At 40.1% G+C, this 11,221-nt stretch overlaps 1 protein-coding gene across 3 annotated transcripts in view; it reads left to right on the forward strand.

The window, feature by feature from the left end:
• Positions 1-11,191, forward strand: part of sytl5 (synaptotagmin-like 5) — a 34,613-nt gene extending 23,422 nt beyond the window's left edge. For 2 of the 3 annotated variants that reach the window (XM_034232345.1, XM_034232346.1), the window contains exons 9-18: positions 529-629; positions 1,215-1,310; positions 3,010-3,075; positions 5,938-6,116; positions 6,589-6,691; positions 6,777-6,938; positions 7,026-7,134; positions 7,644-7,782; positions 8,378-8,586; positions 9,207-11,191. In XM_034232345.1, the coding sequence (XP_034088236.1) occupies positions 529-629; positions 1,215-1,310; positions 3,010-3,075; positions 5,938-6,116; positions 6,589-6,691; positions 6,777-6,938; positions 7,026-7,134; positions 7,644-7,782; positions 8,378-8,586; positions 9,207-9,349 (1,307 nt within the window). In that variant the 3' untranslated portion in view covers positions 9,350-11,191. The remainder of the gene's footprint in view (positions 1-528; positions 630-1,214; positions 1,311-3,009; positions 3,076-5,937; positions 6,117-6,588; positions 6,692-6,776; positions 6,939-7,025; positions 7,135-7,643; positions 7,783-8,377; positions 8,587-9,206) is intronic. The other variant, XM_034232347.1, reaches the window with a different exon arrangement.
• Positions 11,192-11,221: the final 30 nt, after the last annotated feature.

An 11,221-nucleotide genomic window follows, 5' to 3' on the forward strand; every position in this document is an offset into this window, starting at 1 on the left:
CGACAACCTCAATATAAGCTCTGATTGTACCAGCCCTTAAATCACCATCATCAGCCCCCTGTGGTTAAATGGAAAACAGTTCATCGGCTGGTTTCGGAGGGTGTCATGAGACATAAAGTAATAATTCAGACGGGCCTTTACAAGTATTCATCTGTGTCTCTAGGGTAGGGCTTACATTCTCCATACAGAGGATGATAAGGACACTTTAATCTCTAGCCTCAGACATTGCTTATTTATGAAAAATATTATTCAGATCAGGCATTTTAACACCAATGCTCTAACTGGGCACTTTGACTATATGTTACAAGCTGCATTTCTTGCACATTATATGGAGTGTTATCATGGTCCAGATAACTACTTATAATCGTTAGTTTCTCCGCTCTCTTTTACTGTCTGTTTGCATTTTGTCTGTGTTTGCCTTCCAACCTTCAAACCCTTCAAAACCCTTCAAACCGCATCTTTGAAACATTTATTTTTCTTCTCTCCTCCTCTGCTTCGCCCCATCTCCCTCTCTCCTCTCTGCACCAGATCACAGCCGCTCAGAGATGGACCTGTCAGCAGCGGGGTCTGAACCCAGCGAGGACGCCTTCAGTCTCAGGAGCCGCTCCGTCCCCGGCCTAAACGAATCTGTGAGCACCATCATCCCTTCTTTGTCCTTCAGCTGAATCTCTGCACACTGATCACATATTAGCACATTCACCACAGGACCACAAATCCAGCAGAAGCACACATTCTGTTAGATTGTTCAGTCTCTTTTTGGAGTACATACATCATCTACTAAACCATGTGTCCATATCGAGTTCAGGATCTGTGACCTCAAAGTAAAGCATCACATGTGGAGTTGAATGTTAATTTCACTTCAAAGAGCATGAGAAACATCTAAACGTCTGTAGGTTGATAACAGGTGGAGGATCTGATGGGCGGTATAGAGCTGCTTTGTCTTTGTGCTAATTTGCATTCAACGGGCTGGCACTCGCACACATTTTTATATTCACTCATCCATTCATGATCACAGGTTTACTATAAACCCAATGACATTGTGATTTCACGCGACTACACAAATTGCCACACTCTGTCCCGCCTTGTCTGGTTGAATTTATGGGAGCTGGCTGCATCCTCCCACACAGAGCTGCTGTATAACGTACAAAGATACTTTGGCCAGCTTCCCGTACCAACCTCCCCTTTTGATTAAATCTGAATGCTGTCATCCGCAGGAGTTTTCTGATGAGGACGCAGAGGAAGACATCGATGCCCTGATGTCGGCTCACAGCAAGGCTCCCAGCCGGCGCATCAGCAACGCACTCTCATCGGTAAAACTTGTGTTCAAACTAGTACAAATGTAAGAGTGTCATAGAAGCCGATTTTATACACTGTATGCCATATAACAGCAATGTTTCAGGTTCAATTAAGGACTTATATGTCATACCCTCTCTCTTTCTTCTCTATTTGTACACTGTCCTTTGTCATTTAAAGGCAAAAATTCCCCCCCAAAGAAAACAAACAGAGATTCTTGGAAGTCCTGTATGTTCACACACAGTAATAACATGCACATGTATAGACTCTTCATCACCTGATGTGTGTATAAGGTGTCTGCTCTGTTGTTGACTCAGTAAACATAGTGTGTGTTTTGGGGCAGTGTGTGTCACGAACACCTTCCTCTGCTGCTGCACACTTTGGGACAACTGCTGCCTTCAGGACTACTATGTATTTGTATATCCTAGTAGTATGTAGTATTTTAAGCAGAAAAACCTACATATTATATCACCTACCCAACTTAACTTGTGCCCGAGCGTTTAGATTTGTGTCTCTGGGTGTCAGTGATGTTATTTTTTTATCACACGCATCTTAAATTGGTTGTCTTTGATTGCCATGTTTACACTTGGGTACTTAGTCTGGCAGAAATTCTAGTTATTCAAATGGCCTGAATAATTGGATTATTTCCTGACTCATACCATGGTCTTTGTTCGGTGTGTGTGTGTGTGTGTTTGTTTGTGTAAAGATCCTCACAGATAAACAGGCGAGACAGACGTCCTGCCTGTCTGACATTTACCATGTCATCTCATAAGTGACTAACAGCCGTCACCGATCCTCTGTTTTCAGTATGAATGGAAGTGGAGGGAGGTGATGAGGGACATTATGCAGATAGCCTGAAGTTGAATGGCGCTCTAATGTACTCGGCCCACTGTTGCATGATTCACCTCACGCAGGGCTATGGATAGATGATAAAAGCACAACTGAAGTTGGTGCCATTTATGTAACAGTGCATTTTCCGTCATTGGTTCGACCTTTATTTTCATTCTGGGAGAAAAAAAACATAATTATTTGTTTTCTCGTGCCTCTCAGGGCTTCCGTAGTTTAGTATGTTGTTTTGGTCATAAAACAAGATGAAAAATTAAATCCATCCAGCAGTTATCACGACTCAAAAACACAAATAAAAACCTGCTGGTAATATGTCAGTCTCTATCATCACTCTTAAATATATAAAATAATATATACAAATCTTTATATACAGTATATATCATGATTTCATAGACATAGTAAACTATATGGAATACTTTCACTCGTGTGTGTGTGTGTGTGTGTGTGTGTGTGTGTGTGTGTGTGTGTGTGTGTGTGTGTGTGTGTGTGTGTGTGTGTGTGTGTGTGTGTGTGTGTGTGTGTGTGTGTGTGTGTGTGTGTGTGTGTGTGTGTGTGTGTGTGTGTGTGGTGTGTGTGTGTGTGTGTGTGTGTGTGTGTGTGTGTGTGTGTGTGTGTGTGCAGTTTGCTGGTTCCAGATGAGTTGTAATCTCTGTGGTTCCATCTGATAATCACCATGGTAACCGTATGTAATGTGGTTTATGGCTGTGCTGCTGCAGACGGGGTTTGAGCAGCTCTTCCTGGGGGCCGGGAGGGGTCTGTGCTCGGGGTCTGTCTTTATCACTAACACATCAAAGAGCTCAGATCTCTCTCCTTCTCCTCTCTCTCCTTCCTTCCTGCCCTCCTGTTATTTCATAAATGAATCGCTGCTAGTGTTCCACCCCGGGCTCAGAGAGGAGGTGGGGGCACCTCAATGTCCCCGACTCGGACGCTGAGACCGTAAGATTCAACGTTTCTGCATGCATTTATATTCACCACATTATAACAATGAGAATCAGGGCTAGGCGATGTGACCAAACTCTTCTCTCAAGATATACATCATTTTTAATCTTCATAATAACATATATCATGGCTACAGAAACTATTGCATGTTTTTTTGTAATTCAATAAATAATGTTTCAGGAAAATATTTTCTCATCAGATTAAGAACTAAAATGCTGGCCATGTTTACATAGTTTACATGCACACAAATGAAGAGTATTCCGATTGGGACATTAGTTTGATTTAACAACACTGAAGTATTCCCATAAATTCCTGTGTGTGGGGTGCAGGAGTTGAACAATAAAGCTGAACGAATAAAGCACACTCCTGTTATATAATAATATATCTAATTTATTTTAACCAACCTTTGAGTTTGTTTCACATTCTAAGTTATTATTATGCAACAAACCCCTTTTAGTTTTCTATATCACGACAACTTTATTGTGTATCACGACATCTTGATATAGGATTTCAACACAATATGGTTCCATTGAAAGACTATAAATGAGTATACTGAACAATCGCCCAGCCCTGGTCAACATGCAGCAGAAAAGCAAATAAACACCTACAGAATTCATTAATGTATGCTGAGGTTTCCTGAATATACCACTATGTTAAGTTTGGCTTTGCTTTTAATGTGATGTTAGCTACACCTTCTTCCATTAAGTCTAAGCTCCTCATTATTTTTGTAGTCATTAATCACACTGGCTCCCAGCAGGATTAAAGTGCGGTAGATTTTCCAGCAGAAGATGCACAGCGTGGCTCAATTCTCACTTTCTTTCTTTCCTCAACACTTTTCATATAGAAATATTATTTAGAGTGGATTATACCAGTTAAATCCTGTCCAGAGCTACAACACTTGTGTGTCGGACAAAACTACCTGCTGTGCTTTTACTAATTTAGAGTCTTTTGTTGGTGAAATAGGTTCTGCAGGTACACAGTATGAGGAATATGCTCTCCAAGCACTTTCATTTAGTAGTCTATATGAACTCAGGAGGTGTTGCCTCAGGCCGACACACTCACTGTTCGAGAGAAAATGTAAAGATAACTTTCTGGATGTTACTGGTTATATGATATATCATACCAATTGTCAGTTGTCACTGTTCTTACAAACTGTTTTACTTTCTTTTACCTGTTTGTCTTTTGAATTTATGTTCATTTACAGTTTTTTCTTCAGGTTTTACACTTCCTTCCTTTTATGTAATCTGTTTATTATTTGACTACATGTTTTTCAAAAGTTGTCAAAATAATTTTTCAATCTTACATTTCTTAGCTCCACTACATAAATTGTGATTATGTACCACATTTACATGACATAATATGTAAAAATAAATTTAATAGGTTCTGGATTTCGAAAAAAGAGGTCATTTGGTATTTAAAAAGCCAAAACGATTTTAAAATTAGGAAAATAATTGACAGGTTTATCAATAAGAAATAGTTATGAGTTGCAGTATTACTTGCTTTCAGATTGAAATCAAAACCAAAACATCAACATAGTTATCAGAGTTTTTTAGAGAAAAAGAAAAGGAAGAATCACAATATACTGAGTGAAACTGCAGAAGCATAAATCCCAAATGGAAATCAGTGTCCCTAATATTCTTCCACCTCACCCTTGCTCTTGTTAATTCATGAAAGAAATAATGTAGTCAAGTTTTCTGCTTTATCGCAAATCCTTTCATATGCAGTCACCTTTAAAAACTCATTCCCAAAATGAATAATTCACCATCCATCCTGCTATGATTATTTTTTAGACCCAAGCACAGATTATTAACTTATTTTTTATATCAGATGTTGAAAACCTTTTTTTTATCCAGGCAAGCTTCCCTAAGAGCAGTGCTCACATTCTCTTATATCCAATATAATTTCCCCTATGAGTGCAAGAGGCCTTTGAATCGCATGAACTCTGAGGTCTGCAGTATTGGACCGCCTGTGGGCACAGATGGCATTTTAAAGGGCATGAGCCTTACTCTAAAAGAATAGTTTGGATGTTTTGAAGATGGGTTGTATAAGATTCCTCTCCATAGTCAGTGCACTATTCACCACCACTCAAGGGAAACAGACATGACTTCAGGAACAGGATGTACTGCTGTGGAAGGGGGTATCCGAAAAAACACATTTGTCCCCCTAAAATAAAGGTTAATCTTAATAAACCAGTTTGATTGTGGGCCATTTTTAGATTATTTTCAGATGTACATAAAGCCACCAAATTCCATTGACTAAAACAGTGGTTTAACCTGACAGAACTGTAATAGTTGATAGTCTACCTTTGCGCTGATCCGTAACTTTGTTTTATTTTTTCTGTCTCTTTAAGACCCTAAAAAGCACACAATATATTTCGAGGCAGCTTTAGACTAGCTACCTCTGTGTGCATCAAGGTCAAATTACTTTTTCGTCAATGGAGTCTGGTGGCTCTTTTGCAAGACCATAAATGGATATAAAAGGTTATATGTTAGGTTCCCTGTCAGAAATTTCTGACGCCAAGGAAAAGCTGTGAAATTATATATTAAATATATCAATATACATATTGCTTAGTTTCTCCATAGTGGGGGCTTGCCTACGTTCATTTGCTTACAGTCACTACAAACAAGTACCTCATACAACCCCCTTTAAAATCCGAACAATCACTTTGACGTGACATGTGTTACCACAGATTCAAATTCATTAAGGTTGCTTTATTTCTACCGTAATTCATCAGCGTTCATCGTTACTTCAGATGTTTTCTTTATTCGTCATTTTTTGCTTTCCACACCTGTTCAACTCTCCTTGACCTCTCCACCTCTAACATCTCACCCTCTCTTCTCTCCGGTCTTCGCCCAACAGAGTAGTATAAACAGCATGATGAGCATGTACAGTGAGACTGGTGACTATGGCAACGCCCGGGTGAGCGGAGAGATCCTGCTGAACATCAGCTACAGCTATAAAACTGGTGCCCTCAACGTCCTGGTGAAGGAGTGCCACAACCTGGCAACCGGAGACGAGAGGAGGCAGCGCACGGACTCGTAAGAAAAACAAATAACACTCACGACTAGTAGGTTAAAAAACAATTTCACTCCAAGGTCCATTTACTGTTTTTTTCCTAATGCTGGCTTAAAAATCTAAGCATTACAGTTCAAATGCTCTTTTTAGTATAAAAGATGTATATATTTTTTGTGTTTATTATTTATGTTGTTCTTGAATCTTGGTTTTATATTCTTACTGTTATATACACCAGTTAAGTCCAAGTATTAGTTCAAGTGTTATCGACAGTGTTTTATATATAGTGTTTAATAGTATTTGTATAGCTAGTATTTATATCGATTTATTATTTCCATTTAATTTTGCTGTCAAAAATGTCTTAAATATTTGCACGTTCAATATTTACTGAAAGAAAACAGGGCCACTGATCATTTACGTTGTTCGTATAAGCAAGGATTAATGGTGTCCGTCTCCATCTGAGGAGCAGACTGAGCCACCGTGTTTCTCTCCTGTCAGATATGTGAAGACGTACCTGCTGCCAGACACATCACGACAGAGCAAGAGGAAGACGAGCATCAAGGCCAACACCATCAACCCTGTCTTCAATGAGAATCTGAGGGTAGATACTTACAACAGTATTCTGTGATTTCAAGTTGCTGAATTCAAACATTTTAAATAATGAAGCCCCTGTTATTCCTGTGCAGTACGTGATCAGCCACTCGCAGCTGGAGACTCGGACCCTGCAGCTCTCCGTGTGGCACCACGACCGCTTCGGACATAACAGCTTCCTGGGAGAGGTGGAGCTGACCTTTGACTCCTGGGAGTTTGATTCCCAGATGGAGGATTGGTACACTCTGCAGCCTAAGGTAGAAACCACAACCAGCACATTGCCAAGCATCTCGTTGTTGTCTTCTCCTCCTTCTTCTTTGTAATTGTGAATGATGATTGTGTAGGTGGAGAGCAATATAGACTGCACCATGCAGTATAAAGGAGAGCTGACTGTCGTGTTGAAGTACATTCCTGCAGAGAAGAACCTCACGCTGCCCCTGGACCAAGTACAAGGTACATTCATCACTGTGATGACCATCATATATCACATTATTTATCATGCTGTAACTGTATCTCCTATTGTGTGAAAAACTTCTTGAATAAGTACCTCAAAAGATGGCCAGATCTTTTAATCTTGTTTTTTACAAAACTTTGTTGGGAAACTTTCTGACCTCTACTAGAAATTAAAGTAAAGTTTTTCTGGCTTTAGTTTGACCAAGAATTGCCTGCACAACGGGAGTTTGTAATAATGAGTGACTTGCCACTGAAAGGCTGCTTGTTAACAGAGTGAAACATAACGGCAGGGATGAACGAAATAGTCCCGAATTGCACTGATGCTGCCTGTGTATTCATTTAGTTGTGGTTAAATATACAGTAGATGTTCTTTTTTAAAGGACAAAACATACATGCTTATAATCACAATAACATGTCCTGGGTGTATGTGCTTAGCATCTGTACCAAGAAGGTGCATGTTTGTGGTTAGGGTTAAATTGAAGTATTCTCTTTCTTCCCTCCTCCATCAGTAAAGAAAGGCTTCCTGAAAAGCAAGAAGCCGAGCAGCTTCACTTTGCCTAAAGGGGGCATGGTCGAGCTGCTGGTCAAAGGAGCCAAAAACCTGACTGCAGTCAAGTCTGGAGGAACTTCAGATCCTTTTGTGAAAGGGTGAGACGCTGCATTCAGGGGCGGGTTGGAAACTTTTGAATGGGGGCCAGGCTGGGAAACGGTTTTAAAGAACCGGGGTTCATTTGTTTTTTATTGTGTCTTTGTGGTCATTTTGCTTCTCTTTATGTTTTAGTTTCTGCTGTAGTTTTGCAACTGTTTGCGGCTTTACAGATTCTCTTGTGTTTTGATTTGCCAATCTCTGTGGCTGTTCTGGTTTTCTTTGTGGTTGTTATGTGTTACAGTGTGGTTGTGTTGCTCAGCTGTATCTAGTTGCTTTGGGTAAAAGTGTCTGCTAAATAACATGTCATGTAATGTAATCTACTAGTAGCCATTTGTGGTTCTTAGTACAATTTAGCTTCACTTTGTTATAATTTTTCTCTTTTGTCTCTTTGTGGTAATTTGATTGCTGTTCTATTGTAAGCAGTCCAGCCGTTTCTGGGCCTGTACCCAGTAGCCTTGTTCAGGAAACCATCCATGATAACAAGAAACAATACCTTACACCTTCTGACTCTGGTAGAGGGAACATCAGGATTGCTATGCCAGCTTCTGTTTTACTTAAGATGCGATTTGAGAACTGACATTTTTTTCTCTCCAGATACCTCCTCCCGGACAGCAAGAAGTCAACCAAGCACAAGACGGTGGTGGAGCGGCGCTCTGTGAACCCGCAGTGGAACCACACTTTCACCTACTGCGGTCTGCAACCCGGAGACCTCAACAACGTCTGCCTGGAACTCACCGTGTGGGACAAAGAGGCGCTGGCCAGCAACGTCTTCCTGGGAGGGCTCAGGCTCGGAGCTGGCACAGGTGTGTACAAAGTTCCGGAAAAGAAAAGTACTTGTTGGAGACATTTTAAGGTCACTGTATTGCACAGGATTTCAAATAAGGTGGTTGACACCCCTGAAGCGTTGCACATTTTGCCAATGGCTGAAGAGCTTTACTGAAACTCTGAGGAGGCTGATGCTTTTTATCTGCAATAATTTGTTTTGTTGTTGTTCAGTTTAGAGCTGGTATTCTTGCTCTGGCTTTTGAAGTTGGCAGATATTCAATATATCAGGGGGAAAAAAAACAGATTGTAGGGTTGTGATTTGGTTGAAGTGGAAAGTGAGGCCCATTTTCTTTTGAATTGTACACACATATTGAGTGTCTATTTTGTATTAAATGGCTCAACAGAAACCCTGTTTAATATTCTGATGTACGGATGATCAAAACCTGGAAACGTTTATTTAAAAAACAACACCTATTCTTTATTTATGTCTTGTAAGTCCCTTATGGTTGCAGGGCACAAGCTTCTTTAATTTGTTATAAAGTTAACTTCATCTATTATACAAAACCAGTGTTGAGAGATTGTCAATGTCCTCTGGGCTCTTTATTAGTTCCAACAAAGTAAAACAAATGTTTATGTCCTTGTCCCTTTTCTGCTCAAGGTAAAAGCTACGGGAACGATGTTGACTGGATGGACTCATACGGGGAGGAACAGCGGCTGTGGCAACGCATGATTGAAAAGCCAGAAGTCCCTCATGAGTGTACTCTGATGCTTCGATCCAGCATGCGAAGTTGCAACACATGAGCCGGATCTAAGCACAGACAAGGATAAAAGAGAATGAATGAGGGAGGAAGAGGTGATGTGAAGGTGGGAGGAGAGATCTGGAGAAGTGGAACAGTCCAGAGTAAAAGCCCAGGACTGAGAGCAACAGAGATCATCCCTCTTCCTACTTCCTTCCTCCCGAGATGCCCTGTTCAGCCAGTCATGCCTTACACACTCATCCACATGAAGCCCCCTGCCCTCAAAAGCATCTAGTATTGACCAAGCACTGCTGTTTACTGCTGTATATGAAGAAAACAAAACATGTGTTGTATGTAACTTACTGTACCTAGCCGAATAAGCACATGTGTAATTCCGGATGTGTCCGTCCTTGTCTCTGCGATTCATGAACCTGAGTCATTTCTGCATGCAGTTACAGCTGACATTTTGTGAGGCACAGATCAATAATGTAGAGACTTAGACATTCCCTTTTTTACGCCACAGTCATCCTGGTCTGAAGCACATTATGAATCTGCTTATAAACAGTTGTGTACAGAGGTGAAAAGTGACTATTTCATGTTCAACTGTATTATTATTATTACTGAGGAAAGTACAAAAGTAGCAAGTAAGAGAACTTCTACATCTCTCCTACATTGAAGTAGCCCTCCATCCATCTTTTATTTATAAGCTTAATCGTTTTATGAAAATTAAGCAACATGGAGTATCCCTCTAGTATTATTATACTTGAGGTAAATATATATATACTAATTTTAAAATAAACTAGGACTGAAAGTGACTGTGTTACTTGATCAATCATTTATAAAAAACATTTGTTGAAAATAGTTTTTAAAGTTGCTGTAGTTGACTTCAAAAGCTTGCGTTGTCTGACCAACAGTCTAAAATACAAGTCGTCTCAATTTACAACGAAATGAAACAGAGTTATGCGACGTCTCTGGGGCTCTTCCTTCCACCCTCCTGTGATCAAGCATTTGTAGCCACGCTAGATACTCTATGGATATCAGCACTGTGGCACGGTCTGACATTTGATTGGTCCAACACTTTCGTCCATATTTTATATTTATCAAGGCAAATATCTCAACATCTACTAAAATAGAATTGGCACAAAGTTTTGTACAGACATTCATGTTTTCCAGTCTGTTACGACTACGAAACATCAGCATGGTAGCATAGTTTCTGTTAGAATGTTAGCATTAGTAGCTCAAAGCTTCCTTTATGGATAGCTTTACTGAGCTGCTGGCATGCCTGTAGACTTCTAGTCTTGTTGATTGATGACTGAATTCAAAGCAAAAATGTTGCCAACAACAATGTTGAGTACCTGTAGTTAGTTACTTTACACCTCTGGTTGTCAGAGGAAATATCTAGACAAATTCCACAATTTAGATTAGTATTGATGTACATTTGTAACACTGCATCAGTGTGATAATGGAAACCGCATGGTCTTAGATAAAACAGGTAGAAGAACAAAATAAGAGAATATAAAGCACTGATTATCGCATCATTTTAGAGAAAATGTGATTTTAAGAGCAGTATCCCTGAGACAGAGGCTGCCTGTTGCAGAGTGAGTCAGCGCTGAGGCGGCTATCTTCTTCTCAGGGGGAACCTCATAATGAGTCAGTCACCTTGTCCTGTTGCTCGGGGCTCTGCCTTCCACCCTCCTGTGATGAATCACCAAATACACAAAAACGATTCTCAAGTTAAACCCTGTGCAACCATCTCTCATGTGGAATGCCAATTTTGTCGTGCTTGTCCTTGGCCAAACATTTGCTCTGAACTCCTGGAGGTTTCCAAGCAACAAACTCACTGTATTCATACCTATTTTGTCCCAAATATGTTCAATATTTTGAAATAAACGCATCTTTCCATAGATTTACTGTTTGCCTTTTTTGTTTGAGAATA

The sequence above is a fragment of the Gymnodraco acuticeps genome, unplaced genomic scaffold, assembly GCF_902827175.1.
Source record: "Gymnodraco acuticeps unplaced genomic scaffold, fGymAcu1.1, whole genome shotgun sequence".
In the NCBI taxonomy this organism is placed as follows: domain Eukaryota; kingdom Metazoa; phylum Chordata; class Actinopteri; order Perciformes; family Bathydraconidae; genus Gymnodraco; species Gymnodraco acuticeps.